The 25,146-nt window shown below is 37.5% G+C and overlaps 1 protein-coding gene across 1 annotated transcript in view; it reads left to right on the top strand.

The window, feature by feature from the left end:
- The first annotated feature begins 928 nt into the window (after positions 1 to 928).
- LOC146468997 (transcription elongation factor SPT6-like) overlaps positions 929 to 25,146 on the top strand; it is a 28,060-nt gene continuing 3,842 nt past the window's right edge. The window contains exons 1-26 of the mRNA XM_085124050.1: positions 929 to 1,236; positions 1,335 to 1,402; positions 1,697 to 1,834; positions 3,778 to 3,859; positions 4,317 to 4,407; positions 6,419 to 6,596; positions 7,129 to 7,215; positions 8,897 to 9,001; positions 9,743 to 9,850; positions 10,687 to 10,776; positions 12,517 to 12,659; positions 13,028 to 13,236; positions 13,315 to 13,450; positions 14,218 to 14,368; positions 15,495 to 15,649; positions 15,747 to 15,789; positions 16,490 to 16,633; positions 17,877 to 18,131; positions 18,774 to 18,986; positions 19,592 to 19,729; positions 20,432 to 20,599; positions 22,093 to 22,320; positions 22,766 to 23,170; positions 23,484 to 23,624; positions 24,594 to 24,700; positions 24,930 to 25,018. Of these exons, the coding sequence (XP_084980176.1) occupies positions 1,020 to 1,236; positions 1,335 to 1,402; positions 1,697 to 1,834; positions 3,778 to 3,859; positions 4,317 to 4,407; positions 6,419 to 6,596; positions 7,129 to 7,215; positions 8,897 to 9,001; positions 9,743 to 9,850; positions 10,687 to 10,776; positions 12,517 to 12,659; positions 13,028 to 13,236; positions 13,315 to 13,450; positions 14,218 to 14,368; positions 15,495 to 15,649; positions 15,747 to 15,789; positions 16,490 to 16,633; positions 17,877 to 18,131; positions 18,774 to 18,986; positions 19,592 to 19,729; positions 20,432 to 20,599; positions 22,093 to 22,320; positions 22,766 to 23,170; positions 23,484 to 23,624; positions 24,594 to 24,700; positions 24,930 to 25,018 (3,889 nt within the window). The 5' untranslated portion in view covers positions 929 to 1,019. The remainder of the gene's footprint in view (positions 1,237 to 1,334; positions 1,403 to 1,696; positions 1,835 to 3,777; positions 3,860 to 4,316; positions 4,408 to 6,418; positions 6,597 to 7,128; positions 7,216 to 8,896; positions 9,002 to 9,742; positions 9,851 to 10,686; positions 10,777 to 12,516; positions 12,660 to 13,027; positions 13,237 to 13,314; positions 13,451 to 14,217; positions 14,369 to 15,494; positions 15,650 to 15,746; positions 15,790 to 16,489; positions 16,634 to 17,876; positions 18,132 to 18,773; positions 18,987 to 19,591; positions 19,730 to 20,431; positions 20,600 to 22,092; positions 22,321 to 22,765; positions 23,171 to 23,483; positions 23,625 to 24,593; positions 24,701 to 24,929; positions 25,019 to 25,146) is intronic.

Raw genomic sequence — 25,146 nt, 5'->3', positions numbered from 1 at the left:
AATGGATGATACAGAACGAAGGGCTGGATTGTATGTGACGACAAGGGGTACTCGTATAGGTTGGTTGGTGTCGGAGGTGTCTTTCGTAGCTATAGCGTCGGAACGTGGGATGCCGTTAACACGTCCTATTTCTTGGTTGAGGAATGAAAGATTGTATCCCCGTTTGTTGAGATATGTTCTGAGTTCGTTTGTTCGGAGTTTAAAAGTTTCGTCAGAAAACAAATACGTCGAAGTCTGAGAGCTAAGCTGAAAGGAATGGCTCTCTTAGTGTGTCTAGGATGACATGAAGATTGTAACAAGTATTGATGTTTGTCAGTAGGCTTAGTGTAAAGGTCGGTAGTGATAGTGCCGTTATAGAGAGACACACTGACGTCCAGAAAGGGGCGGTATAGATGTGCGAGAATAATTGGGTGTAAATTTAATAGTGGGGTGAATGTTATTGAGATAAGTAGTGAAGGTTTGGAGGTCGTCGAGAGAGTGTGTCCATATCATGAAGATGTCGTCTATGAAGCGCCACCATATGTATGGTTGAAATGGAGCACGTAGTAATGCGTCCGTCTCAAATTTGGCGAGAAATAAATTGGCGTAAGAAGGAGCCATTCTGGTTCCCATAGCAGTTCCGTGCGTCTGTGGATAGTGTTTGTCGTTGAACGTAAAATTGTTCATGGTAAGGATCATGCGTATGAGGTCACATAAACTGGATGGCTCTTTGAACATGTGAAATACCTAAATGACAGTTTTTCCTCCCTACAGGTTTCTCGTCTCCTGAAAAAAGGTTCATCTTGGCCCTCATTGGTGGATTTTCGATTTTTCGCCGATTTTCCGAATTTTATTTTGTTCCCAGGTTTTCCCAGTTTGTTCTCCCACGCGACCCCCGCAGATCGCTCGCAGACTGAAAATTAGACTCAACCCCAGTTCCCTCCTCGTCAGTCAGCCATTTTGATAACTCCACTAGACTCGACGCTTGCCTTCCCTCGTGTCCATTTCTTGTCTTCTTCTGCATTTTATCGTCCTCCGTCATGTCAAATTTTGGTGACAGTGAAGCGGAAGAAGACTCATTGGACGAAAGCCTGTCGAATAAAAGCGACGATGAGGAAGATGATGGGGAAGAAGGCGACGAAGACGAAGAGGAGCAGAGAGATGATGCGAACGACATCATCAATGACGAAGAAGAAGAAAGCGGCGGCGAAGAAGAGGAAGCTCATCACGGGCATCATCATAGAAAACGAAGAAAGGGTACAACAATCACTTTAAGTTGTCATTAAAGAATTTTTGAACACGTCGCTTGTGGAAGTGTGTTTTCAGCTGATTCGAAGATTCCACTATTGTTTCAGATGAAGCTGAACTGGATGAAGAAGATTTGTCTCTGATCGAGGAGAACTTAGGCATCCGTTTACAGCGGGTGAGAACCTCTAGTTTTCTTACTTTATCACGAAAATTAAATTCATCGCCACTTACTCCTTCTCTGACCGTGTAGGAATGAATTCCATCACGATCATTAGCAGCCAAATTAAAACTCATACTGGAACTTAAGCTTAATATAATCAGCGATCATTTATTCGAAACGTGTTTTTAGTTTATTGTTTTATTGACCTCTTGCAGTTTAATGATAACTTCTATGTAAGTCCGCGATATAATATTTTCTTTTTCACCACTGGTAGATTATTAATTACATCAAAATTTATTACGATTCCAGAAAAAGCCTCGTTTAAAGAAAGTTAAGTTGCTGGACTCGGATGATGATGAAGAGGACCAGTCTGCTGGAAATGCTGCTGTGAATGAGAGAGAAGCAATTGCTAATGAACTTTTTGAGGGTGATGAGGATACAGGCGAGGTAATGACTAAATCAAGGATGCTATTTTGTCAGGAAGGCAAGCATGTATAACCATGTTGTTAATTTTTAATTTAAAAAAGACAGATTGTTAACTAACTAGTAAGATGCAGGGCAAAATAATGTTATTGTCCAAATTTGAGGCATGGAGGTAAGTTAGGAAAGATCTTGTGTTTACATGTATTTAAATTTTCAATGTATTTGTTAGTGCATGTAAATTTTGCCTGTAAGCTCTCACCTTGTCAAAGTTCCTTCAGATGCATTGAAAAGTTAGTATTGTAGGAAATTATTTGGTATCAGATTCCCATACAAGCGGTAATTTCTGCCGTTTACCTACCTCACAAAATTGCATCCAAAACCAACACTTGAGGATCCAAAATTAATTTTTTAAGCATTAAGGTGTGGGGGGGGGGGGGGGGGGAGGGGGAGGGGAGTGAAACTTTGTGCAATGACAGCGGTAATAATCTTACCATGACTGCTAGTATATATCCAGTCTATAAATGTGCATTTTGGGCTTAATTTTGTTAGATGTCCCAAATGATCTTAGCAAGGGCTACTGGAATCCAAAGAGAAAATTGGCGCTACCTGCATTTTTCAGAAATAATGAAACAACAAAAATTATAAGATAAAATATAAAATACATAATAATGTACACAGCATTTTTCAAAGTTGATGCTTGATTGTCTCTGACAAATATGTGGTTACCCCAGTTTTCTTTTTGGATTCCAAAAGCCTGGGATAAAGTGTTTTTCCCACAAAGTAATAAACAGCGCAAAAGTACTTTTGTGTTATGAGTGCCATCCTTAAAAAAATCAAGAGTTTCTTGCACCATCCTGCGATATACAGAGTGTGTGCATAGTAGTAAAAGAAGGTGCAATAGTTAATAAGGGTGACTTTTGTGTGGAAGAAAATTTAGTGGTCTACTGATGAAATACTCTGTCAGTTAAAGAGAGGATGGCAACTTGTAATCTTCCCTTTAATGGAGCATGAATAAGGTGCATTAAGCTAAGAGTGTGACTTGTGATAACTTTGGAGTTGAAACTTGAGATCCTGAACTGTGAAATTTGCATTCTGCAGGGAATGTTTTCGTGAACTGCAAATTACTTTGTTTAGCCGTTTCTTGTGGTAATTTTCCCACAAAATCTTCCTTGGAGGGAACATGCTTGTTTCACAAACCTGATCTGTTCTTGTTTTTGTTCCTCAGTCAAAGAAACACTTCTATCTTTGAGCGAGCTTGAGCAGCATGTAGAAATGATTTTTTTTTTTTGAAGACACACTGGCTGTGTTTCTGTCTTTTAGCGATTCATTGTTCAAGATTTTCGATAAGTGCAAATGCACAAAACAAATTGTCTTGAACTGAATCTTTGTATTAGGCTTTTACTGAAACCAAAAAGCTAATTACGACCAAACTATAAAAACCTATCTCATAAGTAAAGTAGAGGATGCTCCTATCCACTGAGCATATTGAAATTTTACCTAAGTGTAAAAATGGGTCGCCGATTAAAGATTATACATGTACACATACTGGTGCACTGCTATGGACTCTCACAATATCCCTACCATCTTAAAGCTTAAATTTGTTTTGCATTGTTTTTGAATTACACTCAAGTCTATCCACAGTGCCCCTTAACTGGGTTAGAGAAAGCATTTTCCTTAGCCCAAACTTTGAGGTTTTTTGCAAAAACAAATTTGTAAAGAGTTCAGTTGCCAGTTGTGTCTTTTACTAGATAGTGGTTTAAGTGGAGGGTCAGTTATCTAGAATTTGATGGTAAAATGTGATTGGCCAAGTGCTGGCAAAGGAATGCTGACCTCTGGTAAGCAGGCGTTTGTCGGGAGGAGGGTAATATATATGACTCCCCTTAAATTGACTGGCTACGTCTAATGAGAGGCTCAGTTCTGTATTGGTATGTTGCAAGGTTGTTTAAACAGTGCTGTGATATCCACAGGTTCCTGCAGAGCCCCCAACCCAGCAGCCACAAGTAGATGACACATATGGAGATATTGTTGACTCTGAAGAATCAGAAGAAGGTGTGTTATGTTATATCATACGATAAATGGTGTTTTTGTTATTGTTTTTTAACATTATTTGGTACAAAGGATTCATTCACATTTTGTTGATTTATTATAATTTTTTTTGCAATAATCAAGTAGTTTGTCTAATCAAGAGTCCCATCCAGTCATTTTTGTGGCTGAGCAAGTAACAGTAACACATTGCACTTAGTTGTCTCATGGTTCAAGCCATGGCAATTACCACACAGAAAACTAAATGATTTAATGCACTGGAGCAAGCCAGAAAGGGCATCTGAATACCAGCTTTCTAATGGGCAAACTAGAGTTAACTTTTTCTTGGGTGCAGGAAATAATATAGTGTGTGGACATGAATTGGGGCAAGAATAGATATCCTGATTTCTAAACTGTAGATCACCATAATTACCTTCATTCTCTTTTGTCTTCCAATTTTAATGGCCATCAATTCCTTGTTTAGATGTGGATGACTTCATTGTTGATGATGAAGGAAATCCTATTAATAAGCATGCCAAGAAAAAAAGACGACTTCCAGGAACTGTGCATGATTCGTAAGTATTTACTGTGCTGTTCAGAATTAGGTGAACCACGCAGATGCGTTCTTTATGCAGGAAAAAATGGGTATATAGGTATTTTTTCAGACTTGTCTAAAAGTGTGCATTTTTGCCATAATTTGGTATTCATTGCTTTAAGTTTTCTTTGTGTGGTACTGTCAAATAAAACAAAAGAATTTAAGCAGTTACCAACAAACGTGAAATTTGCATTTTATGTAATCAGCCAGTGATGGCTGTCATTTGAATCTTGTCCACTTCCCAAACACTGGCAACTTTATAAACAACTTTTAGCTGGTCTTAAATATTAAGTGTATGTTATAAAAAAAAAGAAGAAATCTAAGCTGACAAATCAAATATTGCTAAAAAGGGGCTTAAAACTGATTTAAAAAAACTTAAAAAAGTTTCCCAAATTTTTGAACCGTATCTCTGGTCCTTCTTCAGGGCACAATGAATCTGAAACTCAAAATCACTGCTTCATTTTTCGGCTCCCAAGAGACTTTAACAGCAGCACATATGCCCTTGAATGCAAAGACTGCGATTTTTCCTAATTGGTGAGAGCAAACGGTGCTGGGCTTCGAGAAGAGTGGAACACGATCCCGCACGTGCTGCAAGTAAAGAGTCAACAATCCAACAACATGCCGAAGAAACTGCGTACACATCCACCCACGCTGCGGCGAAATTCTTGAAACGAATGAAACTAATTACAAGTGCAGAATTTTTCTGGACTCTTTACACTCAAACATTGACGAGAACTTTGTGAACGAAAGAATGGAGTTCCCAAGGGCATATGTGCCGCTGTTAAGATCTCTTGGGAGCCGAAATATGAAGCAGCGATTAAATGAATTTCAGATTCATTGTTTCCCGAAGAAGGACCAGAGATACATGTATGGTTCGAAAATTTGGGAAACTTTCTTAAGTTTTTTTTAAGTCAGTTTTAAGCCCCTTTTTAGCAATTTTAATCAGGAACATTGATCGCCAAAAGAGCAAAATCAAATATTAGTTGTTCTTAAAAAGGAACCACGGACTTGTCACGAACTTGTCTATTATAAATGGCATTTTGAATGTTGCAGGCATGCAAAAAATCAATATATGGTAGCTGGCCACGCAGTATTTTGAGTTAAAAAAATGTTTCCTACAGGCTTTATTTCTGTTTTGTACAATTTTAAACTGCATTTTCACCTCTAGTGTCATCGGCACACAACTTTTGATAGGAATTTTGATTTATTCAGTTAAAGGGTGCATTTTAGGGATCACATGTGTGGCTTTCTGTGAACTGCACCTAAAAACCTTTCTGAACTGCCTTACCATCAAACAGACTGTGTGATTTATTTTTGGCTGATACTTCAATGGCAGCTGAAAAATTATGGCCAAATGTTATGATGCAAAATGGCTATTGTATTTATCCAGAAAATCTTCTCAAGTTTTCAGCTTTGGATAGCTAAGAAAGAATGGACACCAACTTAAGAAATCTTTTTTTTTATTTGAAATAATTTCTTGGCCTCATTCTTTCTTTGAACATTCACTTGATTTTATCTTGTTGGGGGTGATTTAGGAGCAACTCATGTATGAGCAAGGTAATCCACACGAAAAGACAAATTTAGCAGACATTTTTACCCAAAAATGGGATGATCTAGAGCAATGATACCACATGAATGCTAAACATTTTGACACTGAAACTTTGGTAGGGCCCAAGGAGGAGGGGAAATGGGAATGTACAGTTCCAGAAAAAATCCACACCCACCCCATGGAAGATCATTGGAAATTCCTAGGGGAAGGGGGGTCTTAAAAGTCAAAATTTTAGTAGCAAAGAATGAAGCTAAACTGGAATTTTCTTGGGGGGAGGGGGGTGTGATACAAAAGACCTTTCGTGGGGGGAGTATGGATATTATTCTGGAACTGCCAGTGTTTAAAACATAATCAATTTCAATAATAAGCCCCTTTCTTTTGGAAACGTACGATTATTTAGTTGGAATTCTTCATGTTGTTTTCTTTGTTTGATTACGACTAGAGCCCTGATGGAAGCCCAAGATATCTTTGGTCTTGATTTTGATTTTGATGAATTTGAGAAGTATGGACGAGATGACTTCTCTTCAGATGAGGAAGAAAATGAATATGAAGAAGAAGATGGAGAAGATGGTGTGCTTCAAAGACAGAAAAAAAAATCCACAAAGAAATCAATTTATGAAGTTAGTGGATTGGTTCTTCTGTTTGCAATTGCCAAATACCAAAAGCTTGAGAATGAGTTTTTTCTTTGACATTGTTCCCTTAAGAATTTTCTTGAAGTTTTCAAATGAGTGCATTTTTACAAAAATCTTGGGAATGGCTCAGTAGATTTTTGCAAGATCTTCACCTCAGATGCCTGATGATGTGAACAATGTTATACCTAAATGTTTTAGTGATTTATATTTTATTCTTGTCCATTTGATTTGTTGTATACCATAGTTTAAGAATTTGGTAATCAGTGACTTCTCTAATTCAAATCTGGATCACGCAAAATGTACAAAATATCAATCCTGACAAACTCCATTCTAAAATCAATAACTGGACCAGGTGTAAATTTCACATTGATCTGTACTAGAGAAGTCTACCTAACAGCCGTTAAAAAAGTGAGGTATGGTCCCTTAAGAAAACTGTATCGAAACACCTTAGAACTGGACACAGTAAGCAATGGTTGTGGTCTTTGGGAAGCAGATAAACTAATGCTTAATATTGTCGTAGGTGTTTGAACCAAGTGAACTTGAGAAAGGAATGTTAACAAGCAAGGACAATGAAATCAGAACTGCAGATATACCTGAAAGGTTTCAGGTAAGAAATGAAAAAGTGAAAAAACATTTTGAAATACAAAAAGGCTTTGGAGTACAAAGCTTCAAATTTAAATCACTGTCGTGGACATTCTTCATCTCCTCAAATAAAATGACACTTCTACTGTTTTGTACAGCTCCACTTCCACCACCCTCTCCCCCTGAAATCAGTGTTGACTTGCAAGTAGCCTCCTGGACACATGGGTTCAACATTAATTATATTGTATCATGCTTAGGGGGTGGGGGTTGGGAGGAAGTTGAGGGGGACAACGTTTTCCAATTGGCTTGCATATAGAGGTAACAGAAAATCAAGTTTCTCCCTAGAGTTTAGTCCATGATTGTAGTTACTACTTAACATGAAGTGGAACATCAAAATTATGTTTATTAGAACTGTGGATGAAAAAATGAATGAGTTTGACCATTGCAGATACATGTATATACACAATTTAAGTACCGGTAGTTGCAAAAAGAAGACCTGAAACAATTTAGGCTTGAATGGGATGCAAACCCAAGACCTCTGCCATACTGGTTTATGTAGCTCCAGTGGCCATTCACTTACAGTATTCATTCTTTCATCTGCAGTTCTAATATATGTATTAAATAAGTTCATAATTATATTCATTTCCATTACTTCACCTCGATACATACATTATAATACATTACATAAATTTTCCACATCCATCACTTCACCTTGATGACCAGCTCCCAGCTGGCTTGATAGCTCGATCAGTTGGTAGAACACTGCAGAGGTCATGGGTTTGAGTCCCGTTCAAGCCTGAACTTTTTTCAGGCTTTCTTTTCACAACTACTTAAGTTCCATACATAACTGGGACATTCATTCACTTATTCATGCGTAGTATGTATGTTGTACACTTGTGTGTAAAGTTTCCTTTGCAGATTTTTGTAATAAATATTGTACAATTTGGACAAACAAAATAACACAGCCTCTCCAGTACCACCCACTTTTACCTAAAATTTGTGTTACCTTAATACTGCACGCCCAATTTGGAAACACTGAAATTTGGCTGATAAAAAGAAAACACAAAATTTACAACTTACAGTAACTGTGATGGGAACAAGACTCAGGTCATTTTAGGTCACTTATCACAATGTTATGGAATATTACACAACTTGTACATAACCTGAATTGATTTAGTATATTTTAGATCAAAAATAGAAAACCTTAGTACTGTAGTTGTTTGAAATCAAGTTTATAAATTTATTCTTTAAATTAGTAGTTAGTTCACAAAGTAATACTTTTTATCTAAATTCTTATTCACTACTGAATTCCTTTTCTGACCTTTATTTACGTTGGGTCCCCTACTTGATTAGTTCCACAAACTGTTTGGGTGTCCCAAACTTGTCTGTTTTCACTTTTCACTTTTTCTTATCTATCTTTAATCACAGTTGTGGATGATTTTGGTTTTTTGCTATGAATACTATTTCCTATACTGGTACGTGTAATTTAAATTGAAAAATCATTCTAACATTTCTGTAATATTTAGGTACCAATTTGTATGAGTTGAATGAAATTGACTTGACTTGATTGACTTTAGGAAAGCTGATTAAGCTGCCACATATACATGTAGTAACTCTCTCTTGCTGCCCTGAAGATGCCACATAATATTTTGCATTGTGTTTCACTGTATCAGAAGCGCAGCTAACTGTGTTATACTTTCTGTTAGGTGCGTGACATGCCCGTGAAATCAACAGAAGAAGGTGAACTAGACGATGAGGCAGAGTGGATTTATCGACATGCATTCCTGGAAATGCCGATATCACAACAGCAGGTTTGGCTCATAATAAAAATAGCTGAATATATTGATTACAATTACATTGTTACATCCAAGTCAAATAGCTATAAATGCATTGCTAAGCAGCTTAACAGTTCAAATGGTTTAGGTTCTCAGTGAGTATTAAATTGGATGAAATAGAAAATAAAATTATGTAAACAAGTAAGAATAAAGCAATACTAAGTCTAACCAACTTTGTCGAAGCTTTTTATCTCAGTTCTAAGAGACCAGCTGGTAACATGAACAATAATGTTGATAGAGGTATTTTTTCAGTCAGTGACACATATGCACTCAGAAAAAGGAAATCCGATCACATTTCTTTAACATATACCATTCATCAACATTCAAATCCTAGCAGTATGCAGGATGTCTGCCATACAAAGCAAGTTTAATGGCTTAGCTCCCATGAGTCTCTTGTAGCTCAGTGTTAGAGCACCCGTACTAGTAATTGGAAGGTCATAGGTTTTCACATTTCTTTAAAATATACCACTCATCAACATTCAAATCCAAGCAGTATAGAGGATGTTTATCACGTGAACCTTGTTTAATGGCCTTAGCTCCCACGAGTCTCCTGTAGCTCAGTGGTAGAGCATCTGAACTGGTAAGGAAGGTCATAGGCTTCAGACATAACATCACATTTCTTTCATGACCATAATGTTGTTCCAGTGTTTATTTCATTGTGTTGTTTGTCTGGTTCTTTTATGGTCAGTAGTGACATTTGTTGCATGACTATTCTAGGATCTTCTTGACGGTGAAATCCACTTGCACTCCAAAGCAGCCAAACCTTACTCTGCTGTTGGCAAGATCAGGGAGGCTTTGAACCTGATGAGGAACCAGCTTTTTGAGGTTTGTTGGGTCAATTTTTTAACCTGTCAGTTCCAGGCTTTTACAGTAATTCATCCCACCGCTACAAAAAGTAGCTATTCACAACTTTAGGCCTAATTAAGAAAACTATATTCAGTCTTCTGTCACTAACATTAAAACATTAAAAACAAAAAAATTCTGAGTTCTCAATGGGAGTTGAACCTGTTTGGATGCTCAAACCACTGAGCTACAAATTAAATCAATTTTTTTTTCTACTGATACATGAGGAAGTTGAAAAAAATTGCTCGCTAGCGTTAGGGAGGCAGCACACTATTCTTTACAATAGCAGAAAAATCCAAAATTCCTTGGATGTAACATCGGGAGCAAGCACAGTTGGTGGGATTTTTATTATCCAGAATATCCATGCCTGCAATGACATCACTGAAAATTGCACATGGAAAGAGATCTAACAGAGTTCCAGGCCAGGCCATATTTGGACACCGTTGATCTTGTAAAGAGAAGCTAGATTTTTTTCAAATTTTTATTGATTATTAAATAATATATTTCAAGAATAAAACTTTTTCAAATACAGAAGGGGAAAAAAGACGTAACACTAGTACATAAAATAAAGCTAAAAAAAAGCAATATGAAATCAATTACAGAAAAGAACACACAATTTACTCACAGAAAAACTGTACCTGTAAGTAGCTTTAAGTGTCATCATGTAATGTTATTGAAATAAGTGGATTAATTTCTCACATTTCTTTAGATGTTGCAATAGTTTGTTATTCTCCCTTGCAACATGAAGCTCAATATCGTATACATATTTAATCCTCGCAGTAAAACCTGAGCGAAACTGAATGATGTCAATCTTTTAGGTTCCATTTATTGCCAACTACAGAAAGGAGTACATTGAACCTGAACTCAATATTGATGACTTGTGGAAGGTTTGGGAATGGGACGAAAAGGTGAGCTTCTCTAATGTGATACACATAAGTAATGCCACAACAACATACTATGCAACTTTATTTGTCAGTCAACTTAGTGTAATCCATTTTTAATTGGGAGGTCTGTAAATGGATGAAAGTAATAATTTATGCAAACTAAACATGAGCATCTTTTAATAAGGTTAAATGTAATTTAACTTAGTTTACAACTTGGAGCAAGTTTGCTCCTTGGTGGCGTGGCGTAGCGAGGCGTTAGCGTTTATTGGCGTATAGTTTGAGCACGGGTGGCACATTAGCGTTTGTTGTTACATTACTGTTTGGGCCTGGTTCAGGTCTGCAGTCAGTTGCATGGCCAGCAGTATTCTCTTGCAGTTTAGGCGTGCTCCTTTGCACGTGCTCGGAAATATACTCTACTCAGCGTTTTTCGTGGCGTGGCTAGTTATCGCGTTTTGTTGGGCTTTTCTATCCCTCCCTTCCCTCCCAGTAGTGTTACCTTGTTATTGCTTGGGATTGGTGTTGGGGGTTGGTTAGGGTTAGGGTTAGTTTGTTGTCTTATGTACTTAGTATTTTTCCACTGAGCTTCTAGTCTCAGTGTGACGGGTGCTAGGGTTGGGGCTGGGTTGTGGGTAGGGCAGGCTTATGGGGTATTCTACCTATCTGGGTTTGGGTTGGCGGTACCAGCCCCTGGCTCCTGGGCACCCAACCTCCATTTGCGACATAGGCGTTAAAAAGTTTCAACTGGTGGGGGTCACACTTACCAGTTGGCTAGTGGCCAAACCTTGGTCAAAGATTTGGTCAGAGGACTACCCTGAAACAAATCCATAGCAATATTGTTTAAAATGAACAGTTTGTATCCTCTTCTTGAGTTTTAATGTAGACAGTTCTGTGAACTGATAATTATTACATTCACTCTGTTAATGGAAATACACATACAGAAACAGAATTTGTCTATAAGTATGTTAGCTATTATAAAGTTTGTAATTTATTTCTGAAATATTATAAACTAAGGATGAAATAACCTAGGACTCCTTAATAAAGTTATTGTAAATAATTATGGTATTGTATTGCATTGCATTTTAATTATTGTCCCAACTAATCAACTGATGAGGAAACCTTTATCGGAACTTGCCAAAGGCTAATGATGTAACTTTTCACTAAGTGATCATGGTACTGTATGATAAATGTTTTCTTGATTGTTAGATGCATCTGTAAATATGAGTTTCTGTGACATTCTACTTGTGTCTTCTTTTCTTGACTTAATTTTCAAAGCAATCATTCCATCAGTGTTTGACTACCATAAATCCTCTATTAACCCCCCCCCCCCTCAAGCAAGAATTTCTTAAGCCTTACTCCTTTTTAAGTCCTTCCCCCTCCTCCCCTTACCCTTTTTTTCTTGACAACAAAAAGAATAAATAACAGACCTGTAGTATCACCAGTTAATTTTTACCATATCAATCCTGACACAAATTTATTGTACAGTACTTGCGACTTCAGCTTTGAGTGACGTTATATATGTATATTGTACAAGTCATTAATTTTAACATTTGTATTCACCTGTGGGAACCTCTTGAAATTTATGAATTATACAAAAAACTGTTAAACTGATAACCTATGGGCAGTTTGAGATCCCCCTCAAATGAGCTTGAAATAAATAAGCTCTTGGGGATTAATAGAGGATTTACGGTCTAACTTTGATTCAGTTGTGTTCTTGCATGTTTGCATGGGTTTGCTTTTCTCATTTTAATTCTTTTGTTGTGTTAGTGGTGCCAGCTGCGCACTCGCAAGGAGAATCTTCATCGTCTATTTCAAGAAATGCAGGATTATCAGTTTAACAAGCTTCAAGAGAGTGGCGACAAACCGCTTGATGATGACGCAAGGATTTTACAACCTGAAGATATTGATAGGTAACAGCATCATGTGTACACCTCCCTCTCTCTTGACCTGAGGGTTGTTTGGTTTACAATTTGGTCTCTACTGCCTGTTGGGACCTTTGGCCAGGCACATACTTTACTACTGACACAATCTCTCTTTTCACCTATAGACTGGTAATTTGTAAGAAAAACCTAACAAGGTGCTGGACAGAAATAACTGATGGTTGATTATTGTGTAACCATGATTCTACTCCCGTTTTCAATGGTCACTACTAACCTGATTAGGTGACCTTGCCTCATCCACCCATACTCCACTAGTTAGGTTAGCATTCCCTTTCCATATAGCATGTAGAGGGATAGCAAACCTTACTGGTTTAATAGCTGTGACCTTTCTTTTTCAGGCTTGATGGAGTTGAGTCTATGGAACAGCTCAAAGATGTGTATAGTCATTTTATGTTGTACTACAGAACTGACATTCCAGCTATGTGGGAAGCTAAGAGAAAAAAGAAGGAATCTGAGGAAGACACAGCTGATGGTGAATCAAAACCTACTCCTCCTAAACAGAAAATGCCAGCAAAACGTGATCTTTATGCCATTTGCAGACAAGCAGGTAGATACATGCAAAACTTGCTGTTGATTTATTACCATGTTGGGGAAATTACAGTCATTCTCATGTTTTCATTTCAAGGTGTCAGTGGTTTGGCCAGAAAGTTTGGCTTAACACCAGATCAGTTGGGTGAGAACTTGCGTGACAACTATCAACGTCATGAGACCCAACAACATCCTGTTGAGCCAGAGGACACAGCTGAGAACTACCTCAGTAGGTAAGCAGTGGCTCCGGGTTAGACTAGGGTTAGGGTTATGTGGGTGACTATATGGTACCTTACCATGAATTACTTGCCCTCAGTCCAGTATATTTATTTGTTACATACATGTGTACCATTATACCAGAACTGCATTCCTCATCAAGTGCTTGATGTGTATGAGGCAGGCCTAAGTGCTATTGTGACAACCCAGAGCTGTGCTATGCTTTGTGGACCCTCTGACATCACTGGCATTTCAAGACATCCTTTTGTAGTTTGATTAAGCACAAGGGGATCTTGTTCATCCATTCTGGCCCAGTAAACATGCTTAGTTATCACTCCATTGAACGGTAAACACTTTTAAATTCATTTATCTGTGGTGGAATTTCAGTGCATTTGACTGTTCATTCAAATTGACATTGTGTAAAATGTGTATTATAAGTACATGTAGTAGCTATAAATTCATTTTGCACTTTTATTTTTTTTTCCATTTCTTGTATGATTTACTGACTTAGTTCCTTATCTCCTCTGGGAGATTTCTTGTATAGTTATGTATAATTTCTATGCCAGTTACATGTAATATTGCACGAGGCAGTGACCAACCCAAAAACCTAAACTACTTTGGTCACTACGTAAATCTTACAATGTTCCTTATCATAATTTGTGTATCTTTTCTTTTTAGCTCGTAATGCATTGTAATGATCATAGTTAGACTATTTTGATAGTATGTAATTGCACGAGGCAGTCAATCAAATGAGTGAAGTTGTAATTTTCTGTTTCCTTCTCAGTACATTCTCAACTGTCAGTCAAGTTCTAGAAGCTGCACGACATATGGTGGCCATGCAGATTGCCAGAGACCCCTTAGTTCGCCAGTGTGTTAGGCAGACATTCTATGAGAGAGCCAAACTCAAGATAAAACCCACCAAGAAAGGAAAGAAGGTAAATGTAGAATAAATTATTAGGAACATGCTCTTGCATAAGAAAGTCACTGGTCAAATACATCTGTGATGAAGCAAGTTGAGGTGAGTTTTGATGGACATGACATGTGAAAACGTACACCAGTGGTTATCCGTTAAATGGTCTAAAGCATTGGCTATCATTCTGTTGGCCATCCGTTATAAAAAATCAATGAAAACTGTTGGCAGCATTAGTCAATCCGTTGGCATCTGACCTTCACACAGAAGAACATAAGTTGTATCCGTTAGATCAGAAATCGAAAGCGTCAACAAACATTCTATCGACAAACATTAATCTTCAGGGCAACCTTTAACTTTTCAGAAATTAGTACTACAAAATGGTACATAGGGCTATGGTTGATAACACTACCAATCACTTGTATTTGAGGCAGATGTGGATCAGATAATAACTTAGTAGTGTTCTTTGTGTTGCTAAGTGAAGCCATGAATTTCCCACTAACTAAGTGTTAGTCCTAGTAAGGAAATGGGAGACCTCATGAGGAAAAAAAAAAAAACCTCGGTGGGAATGAACCCACAACATCTGGATTTGATCACCGTTGCTCTACTGACTGAGCTAAAGGCCAGACAGGAGCAAATAGTGAGTAATTATGGTGGTAATTGTGGCACTGTAAATGTGAAGAGTACAAGATTTCAAGCCTGCAGTGATAGTAGCAACATGAAACAGCTTATTGATATTCAAATAAACCCCAGCTATCTGATTCCAATAGTTGCTTTAATTTTTATTGTCAATCCCAATTATAATTATATTATTATATTATTTTGATCAATGACCCCTAATGAAAGAAGCAAACAAAACTTGTTAAATGTTAAAAACAATAATTATTGGTTGACCTTAAAATTTAGACTATCCATTATTCTAATAAGATTAAATAAAGTTGACTATAAAAATTAGCGAAAGAACGGTATGATGTTTCGGTGTTTACTTGATAAAGGTGCCAAGATGACACCGAAACGTCGTTCCATTTTTTTCGCTAATTTTTATAGTCAACTCTACCCATTATTATTATTATTATTATTATTATTATTATTATTATTATTTTGGAATTGCCATGTGGTGTGATATTGTAGCTGCTGTCCTGTTCTGTTAGGAAATTGACGAATCCCATCCATGCAGCACATTCAAGTACATTAAAAACAAGCCAGTCAAAGACCTGAAAGGTGATCAGTTCCTGCGCATGTGTAAAGCAGAAGAGGATGGACTACTTACCATTTCCATTGGAATTGACCTGGATAAAAGTTCAGGGTAACTGCTCTTTAGTTTACCTGTGAGTATCTTAACATACATGTATAGATCTCTGTTGGATTCTTACGAATGTTTGCAATTTCTTTAATAATTTCAGATACCAGACTTATTTTGATGAAGTCAAGCAGTTATATTACAGGGTGAGTTTTTCATTTGAATTTTCTTGTAATCTCAGTTGTACATGTACATAATAGGCCCTTTGCTTGGAATTCAATTCATTTAGAAATGAACGCCATGTTAAGTTGTGTCAGTTGTATAACGTCATGTGAAGTATGTTTTGTACCACGAGGGTTTCTTAAAAAGTATTGAGCCAAAGTAGTGAGAAAAAGGAGCTCTTCAGTGTATTATTTTGTAAGTGACATGTATTCCTGGGTAATAAGTTGTATTGCCATGGCTACAGTAAGTGTATGATCCAAAGAATACTGAGTTTATGAGGACTAAACAGTGTAGAGTCATTCAACCAAATTTGAGATCATCTCAGATGAAAGAGAAGCTTAAAAGCCAAGTGAATACACAGCGCTGCAGGGTACAACTGTATATTGTATTGACCATAAACTATTTCAAATTTATCCTGCGATTAAATCTCTTGAACTAGTACGTAACTTGCCCAACAAACCAAAAAGGCTATTAAATATTTCAAGGGTAAAAAACTTATAAAAATGATTGTGAAAAGGAAAAACACTTAACTTTTTCAACTATTCAGTTTTTGACTGAATTATAAAAAATGTTAGGTGTTTCCTGTTTAAAACATTTTTGTAAGTTTTTTTAGCCTTTAAAATTTTTCATAAACTAAAAATGGTTGATCTCAATAAAGCAGGACTTCTTTGATGTTTTTCGCAGGATGAATTCAGCCATCTTGTACAAGAGTGGAACACACAGAGGATGAATGCTTTGTCACGAGCCTTCAACCAGATGCTTTATCCACTGTTTGAGAAAGAACTCAAACTCAAACTCCTAGAGGAAGCAAAGAATGCTGTTGTGAAGGTGAGGTCATCTTTTGCTTTGAAGCTGTCATTGTGTGGGTAACTGGAAGAACACAAATGACTTCTGACGACTTGACTTTAATAGATGACAACATTTTACATGATAGTAATTGAAGGGTTTTAGGTAAGACTAGCTTAAGTGACATTTTCTGCCTTGAAAAAGTAAAATGATAAAGGGCACAGAAGGTATCCTTGACTTCCAATTGCCATTTTTAGATAACCTCTATGATAACTCAAAATAAAACAAAGTATAATAAAGATGCAAATAATGAAAATACAAATATTGAATGAATTACAGTGAAACCCCGATTTTACGATCGTGGATCTAACAATATTCCCGATTTAACGATCAACATTCTATGTCCCGGCAACAGATATTTATATATCGGGAGCTCGTTTACAACGATATCCTGATTTAACCAATAATATGATTTTACTGTCCCCTTGCCATATCGTAAAATTGAAGTTCCACTGTAATACAGATCTGTAATAGATATGTTAATGATGATTAGTAAGCAAAGCAAAAGTAAAATTATAGCAGTTACAGTGTATCAGGTTTTCCTTTGCGGCACAGAAACATTCCTCAAATGATGTTGGTGATTATACTCAGGTGATTCTCAGGGATTGGTTTTTGAAAGGAGAAAAAGAAATCTTGGATGTATTTGTGACATGCACTGAGTTATCTTGAGAAGTTTATACATAATGTCCATTGACCACTTGTGTTCATTTTTTGGCGAGGACTCAGACTCAAAACTCAAATTCTTGAATAGGAGAACCGTTTTAATATTTGAGGTAAAACAAGAAACTAAAGCAAAACTGTGGAGTAGAAAGTGTAGAATCTGGTGAGGTTTGACCTGTAAATTGATGGTGAGTGCAAATTAGTGTTGAGACTGAAATCACTGGAGTTGTAATAAACAGTGTTTCAGGGGGCTTTTTTTTTTTAGAAATTTGTTCGCTAGAATAAAAGTTAGTTTTGAAATTATGATTCTTTAGTGTATAACTGCGTTCTTGTTTGGTCTATGAGCCTGAAATTCTCTCAATTATGAAGAGGAAACTGTTGCTTTGACTTCTCGCTTTTACTCTCTTTCACCTGCGGCTCGTGGATCCACAACACCTTTGACAATATTGCAATGAAATTTATCATTAGTTAAAGGACAGAGAAATAAAAAACTACATGATGTCAATTTGTTAGTGAAATAATTAAATATACCTGTAGTCATTTTGTTTTTATGTTGTATTACCAGTCATGCTGCCGCAAACTGAGGTCATGGATTGAAGTTGCTCCATATCAGCCTGAGCAGCATGTTGAGGAACAAGACTATGATGAAGCAACAAACTCTGAAGGATTGCGTGTGCTGACGTGTTCCATCTCACCCAACCCAGACACCCCTGCATTCCTGGCCATGCTGGACAGTGGAGGGCAAGTGAATGACTACCTCAGACTCAAGTACCTACTCAATAGAAGGAATTCAACTCGAGCCAAGGATCGTGAAGACAAGGTAAGCTAGGCTGGCATCTGTCGGAGTTGTGCTTAAATCTGTTGCATGGAACACAAATCCAAATAACCTGGTTTTCATATTTTTAAAAAGCAAGCAAAGCAAACAAACAAAATAGTGACTACAGTAAAAAGAAGATATTTCTTGTTTAATGTTTGTTGCTCTTGGTAGTTAATGAGTTAGGAACCTAATACCTTGAATTAAGCATGTGGAAGGTCAGCATCTGAGTCAATTTACTGAGAGTGTTTTTTTTTTTAATTAGGAACATCTCAGCTGTTCTTCTTGAGTAGCTAAGCCAGGAATATCAGCTTTCGAACAGCTTTGATACAGACATTTAACCGATTACTAAAATGGATTCCAAGCACACACACTCCAATCAGCTGATCTGACCTTATGTAAAGTCACCTGGTACACAAAAATAAGACTGTGCGAGATAACATGTCTGAAAAATGGGACTGCATGTTCCCATACATGAAGTAGAAGGTCATTCCCCGAAAAAAAAGCACGCGCGGGGGGGGGGGGGGGGGGGGGCCTATGGAAGCAGTAATTCCAACACCAGCGACCACATTAGAATGGCGTTCTCCTATGTCAAAAACCCAACAACTTATTAATTTACTTATTTGTTTTTTACTTTTGTTTGAATAGGAAAAGGACCTTGCAAGTTTAAAGCAGTTTATCCTCAAGAAGCGCCCTCAGGTTGTGGTTGTTGCTGCTGAATGTCGTGAAGCAATGTCTGTGGTTGACGATGTGAAGATGTGCATTGCTGAACTGGAGCAAGAGAATCAGATTCCGACAATATCTGTGGAGGCACTGGACGGTGAAGTGGCCCGTGTGTTTATGGGTTCTCCCAGATCTGAGGTATAATGTCTTTTAGATGATGAAGTGTGATTTTGGAGTGCATTTGGACTGCAAATTGAATGCAAAATGAAAGTTTTGATTCAAAAAAGCTTAGGATTTAGAGAAACAACTTCTCATTTCTGGTTCTAGAATCAAATGTCTCAACATGAAGTTGTACAAACCACAGTAGTGCTTTCATTAATGTTGGTTTTTTTAAAGTTTCTTACCTCTTTGTTGATGATAAAGTTTGGCTCTTTCTTTGGCTTTTTGGTATTTTAGAAATGGAAATATGGGGATTTTTTACAGTACTGACTTTGGTTCATTTTAGGAGTGATATGATATTGGGTATTTTTTCTGTGTTTATTATATGTATTAAAATGGTTTGAACCCAGGAGTCATCTCAGAAGTAAGTAAATTATGATCACCCAGGCGAGTGTAGTCCTAAGAAGAACTGTTTGAGGTGATAAGTGGAAGTCATCTTCAGAGTCAAGTGATGATGAAGACTTGACTCTGAAGATGACTTCCACTCAGGTTGTCGAGACACCAGTCAATATCACCTCAAACAGTCCTTCTTAAGATTATACTCATCTTGATGATCATAACTTACTTATCTGTTAATATTCCAGAATGAATTTCGTGAGTACCCATCTCTTCTGCGCCATGCAGTGTCGCTTGGCCGCAGAATCCAGGATCCACTATCCGAGTTTGCTGCCCTGTGTGTTGAGGAAGATGAACTTTTGTGTTTAAGACTACATCCATTTCAGGTGAGGTCTTGTACTAGCTGTATTCCTTACATACAAGAAGATCAGACCACCTCATCAAACCAAATGGTTTTTATAACCAGTGTCAGTCTGATATTAAATCAACCAAGGATTCTCTCTGTTAAATCAAAGTGGTTTGAAAGGGGTATAAGGGAAACCATCTATATCCCCACCCTAAAACCCGCACTCAATCAAGATTTAGGTCACTTTAACCTTTCCCCAATTTTGAACAACTTAATCAAGTCTCTCATATGAGGTCCTAAGCCCAGCTCCACTTCCCATGACTATGCCTCTGCTTGGTTTGAACAGGGCTGAAAGCTGTGATTATGGTTATCATAAAGCTTATAAGTGAGTCATTCAGTCTAGTTGTCCAGTCAACAAAAGTTTAATAGTCAGATTTATTCAAATTCAGTCTGGCTGAGAAGTTTCATTGTAGAGCTGTGTACAGTAGATTGTCTCTAAATACCTATCTTGAGCGTCTGCTTTGAAGAGCCTTGTACATTGTTAAAGGGAATGTAAACCGTTTTCCTTATCTTATTTCCTTATTTACTTAAAGTCATGGAGATTTTAACATTTTTGGCTCAAATCTGAGCTGAAGTAAAAATTTAGCGCCTTTTCTGATATGAGAGAATTCCTAGAACACCGAGATAAGATTTCAATTGCTTTCCTCCAAGGGATAACAAGCAAGCTTTATATTCATTTCAGGACCATGTATCGAAAGAGCATCTTGTCAAGTGCCTTCATCAGGAATTTGTTTCGGTGGTAAATGAAGTAGGTGTTGACCCAAATCGACTGCTGGAGCACCCTCACACTGTTGCACTACTGCAGTTTGTGTGTGGACTGGGACCAAGGAAAGCTTCTTCCCTGTTGAAGGTATAGTTTGTAAACAAAGTAGTCTTAAAGGGGTGCAGGAGAAATAGCTTCAATTTGTAAAGGGAAACTGGTACAGTAAAGCTCAAACAAATTAAACCCATTTTCTAAGTGGATCAAATCTACATGTAAGTCACGATTAAACATTGACTAGGTTTTTTTTGTTTCTGCTTGATAGGCCATTTCCGAGTTGCTGTGAACCTCACTATGAAAGCAAGGCTGAGTGCGAAACTTTTCATATGAAAATTAGTTTTGTTTGCATATGAATGAAAACTAATTTTCATAACAAAAATTTTGCATCGCATCAAATAGAAGAAAGATCCTCACAGTTAGTACGCAACTTAAGCAGTTGCAAAAAGAAAGCCTGAAAAAAATTCAGGCTTCAACAGGATTCGAACTCATGACTTCTGCGATGCCAGTGCAGTGCTCTACTAACTGAGCTATTTAGCCAACTGGGGGCTGGTCATATTGTGAGTTTGTAATGTACCTGTGAAGGATGAATAAATGAATGTAAATATATGAAACATATATTTTGAACTGCGGATGAAAGATCAAATTGAAGAAAGATCCTCGCAGTTAGTACACAACTTAAGCAGTTGCGAAAAGAAAGCCTGAAAAAAATTCAGGCTTAAACGGGATTCGAGCCCATGACCTCTGTGATGCCTGTGCAGTGCTCTACCAACTGAGCTATCAAGCCAACTGGGAGTTGGTACTAACTGCAAGGATCTTTCTTCTATTTGATCTTTCATCCGCACTGAGTTCAAAATATATGTTTCATATATTTTCATTCATTTAAAAACTTTGCACTTAGCCTCGTCTTCATAATGAGGTTCAAAGCATCTCGGAAATGGTCTATTTAATTTTAAGAGGGAAAGGATAATAGAAGGTAATAGATAATAGAATAAAGGATATGTTTATCCTGAATTAGTGTTATTGTGTTTGGAACAATAATTATTGATTTCAATGGATGAACATTACATAAAGGATGACCAGTTGAACAGGACTGAAAAGGATGGCTGATAGAATTATGGACTCACAATGATTAGTCTGTAGCATCATAAACCAGCTTTGTTGTGGGATTACGAGTTGCATAGGTTAAATACCTTTTGTAACATTTGAAAATTGTCCAAATATTATTTGCCTACGGCTCGTGGTATTTGGGACGATTTTAAAATACTTTGTACCGGTAACTGAGGTATTTATCCCATACCCCATGAAACCATGGAATTACATATACAGACCACAGAGGGAATTATGCCACTTGTAAAAATGTTTTAAAAAATATTTCAGCAAATAACTCAATAGAGTTTGTTTTTCACCTTGGGAGCTTAAAGTTTAATTTGAAAACTTAAGTTTACCTTCCTGTAATATGTTGGGTAATGAAGAAGACCTCAAATGGCTACAGAGTATTTTGAAACTGTGTTAGAGGCATCTGTGTCATTCACTGATATTTCTTGTCCAGTAAATTCGAGCTATTGTTTTTGTTTACTTTTCAGAGTCTGCGCCAGCAGTGCACCAGGCTTGAAAACCGCTCCCAACTGGTGACCGTGTGTGGCCTGGGTCCTCAGGTTTTTCTAAACTGTGCGGGGTTTATTAAGATTGACACAGCAGCCATCAGTGATACAACAACCAACTACATCGAGGTGCTTGATGGGTCACGTGTGCATCCAGAAACGTACGAGTGGGCCAAGAAAATGGCTGTTGATGCACTCGAGTATGATGAGGTATTCATTTGAACAAGTTTTTGTGTCCACGAACAGTGTTACAATATGGTTTCAATCTAAGTTCAATAGTTGCCCCTTACTGTGCTCACCTTTATATTCGGTTTATTGGTGTTAAGAGTTGTTTTTTAACGATTTGGTTAATTCCGGTCTTGTTTGCTTTTCTCCTTTGATTGATATTCTAATGAAAAATAGGTATTAGTTACATTTGAATTGAAAGATTGACATCTACTTCTAAACAGTTTACTCTATACTAGGAGTGCTTAAAGAAACGGTTGTCGAATGATTCTATCAAGTTCAATATTTCATACGATGACAGATCACGTTTTCTGGAAATGTGGTATTCTTTTTACAAGGAGGTTAAGCTTGCATTAGTGATAATTTAGGTTGCTAACATTTTAAGCCAAAGAAGTTAAACGATAAGTTTCTTGTCTTGTGACTTTCACAGGCAACAATGGAATCGAATCCATCATCAGCTTTAGAGGAAATTCTTGAGGCTCCAGACAGGTTAAAAGACCTGGATTTGGATGCGTTTGCAGAAGAGCTTGAAAGACAAGGGTATGGCAACAAGCGGATAACACTGTATGACATCCGAGATGAGCTTTTTGGCCAGTACCGTGAACGGCGCTCTCCATACCGTGCTCTGACAGTAGAAGAACGCTTCAGACTCCTGACTGGCGAGACAAATGAGTCCCTGTATGTCGGCAAGATGGTGGTGTGTACTGTGACGGGCTTTGCTTACAGGAAGCCTCCGCGTGACATGATAGATCAGGCGCAGCCAGTGAGGAATGATGAGACTGGACAGTGGCAGTGTCCCTTCTGCTTACAAGACACATTCCCAGATCTCAGTGAGGTAAGGGTTACAGATAAACAAGGGGGGGGGGGGGGGGTGTTAAGTAACAGGAGCGGGGAGGAAAGAAGGACACCTTCCCTACCTGTACAGATAAACAAGGGAGGGGAGGGTAGCTGACAAGAACGGAGAGAGATGGCACATCTTTCTCTCCCTCGTAAAGTTAAACTTTGGGTTACTTGTATTATAGGTAGGTAGTCATTCAGATTTTCTTTCTGTCTTTCTTTCTTTCTTTCTTTTTTTTTTTTGCAGAGAAAGAGGTTTCCTGTCTGTGAGTCAACTGCTTACCATCCTTGTATATTTTGTTTGTGTTTAGGTGTGGACGCATCTTGATAATGGAAGCTGTGCTGGCCAGGCAATTGGTGTGCGCACAAGAATGGACAATGGCCTGTCCGGATTTATTCCTACAAAGATGATAAGCGACAAGCACATCAGCAGCCCTCAGGAAAGAGTCAAGGTAGATAGTGCATCCTTTTCTTTGCGTATCCATGTTCTTCACCCAAATTTCCCAACGTTTTCCAAAACCAAACAGTCCTCAAGTAATCTGATCTCTATAGCTTGGTGTGATGGCTCTAGAACATGACAGAGAGAGCGGAAACGTTTTAGTTTCGTTTTATGTTTTGGACAGACAGTATTTTGTGACACTAAATTTTCGTGAATTTGGAGTACTTGTTGAATGAACACACACATGCAAATAAGCAACTTTTGTTATTCAGAATGTCAGATATTTAACGGCGATTATTATGTTGTACAAGATGGCCCTAACTTCTAAGTTTGTTAAGGAAAGTTCATCCATTCAAATAAGAGTTGTGGAGCAATTCTTTTCTATAGTGCTGGTTGGTCTTACTTTTGAGTCTTCAGATGAAATCTTATACGAAATAAAGTTGCTCATTAGTACTTCCTGTTAGTCTTTTAGCATTGTACTAGATAAAGTTTAAAGCAAGTTCTGGTAGTGATAAGCTCAAGATCATTAAACACAGAAGGGCTCTTCAAGGAAGATCGAAACGTTTAATGGCCTCGTTCGCGCTAATGCGTTTTCAGATTCTTCTTACAAGTGACACTCATATTCTGAGCGTTTTCAACTTAAGGCTACACTAAGGGCTGAAAATTTTTATACAATGACACGTTTTCGTCCCAAGTTCTTCAATTGTTAGAAATTCGTATTGCCGATTCTGCACAGTGCATGTTGATTGTATTTATGACGTCAACATTTTTGAAACCTCTTCCTGTTTGGTCTGTCTCTTTAATACGTCACACCCTCTGATATTAAGTCTCTACTTTGGGGAGCGTATTCGGAGATAAAGCTCTCCATTTTCCATCGTTTTAGTGTGTTATAGCCTGCCAAGACGCGTTAAAAGGTATTTGTTGAGAAACGAATTGTTGTGCATCCGGCCTCAAGCTTTGATTTATTGTTTTATTATTTCAGGTGGGGATGACACTGCACTGTCGCGTGACACGTGTTAATATGGAAAGACTACAGCTCGACCTGACATGTCGCTCATCCGATCTTGCTGATAAAGAAGGAAAATACAGGTAAACTGCTGAAAATTTCATCTACCGTTTAGTCAGTTGCTAATAGTTTAAGTTACCCGAAAAGAAGACTACGATCAGCGATTGACATGTAAATCTTAAATGTTTTTTATTAGCATTTCGCCTGTGCTTTAAATGTCAAATTGAAAAGTTGTTGAATAAGTAGTGCTTAAGTTAAATCTTTGAAATATTATGTTTTTGTGATAATAAAATGATTATTTTATGCTTGCAGTCCTCTAAAGGATTTGTATTATGATCAAGACACAGCTGACAGTGACAAAAAGGAAGACGAGGCAGCAAAAAAGAAAGCAAACAGACCAAGTGAGGAGTTGCCATCCATTCAAATTTGTATTAACTGGGCGTTTCACAACAATTTTTCTAACGTGGATCAGACTCGGGATTAAGATCAGTCTGTTTTTTGTATGGAAACCATTCCCACCGGAAATCTC

Source organism: Pavona decussata, unplaced genomic scaffold, assembly GCF_977016875.1.
Source record: "Pavona decussata unplaced genomic scaffold, jaPavDecu1.1 SCAFFOLD_128, whole genome shotgun sequence".
NCBI classification, from domain to species: Eukaryota; Metazoa; Cnidaria; class Anthozoa; order Scleractinia; family Agariciidae; genus Pavona; species Pavona decussata.
The sequence above is the reverse complement of the archived record's forward strand: the minus strand, read 5'-3'. Positions and strand labels throughout refer to the sequence as shown.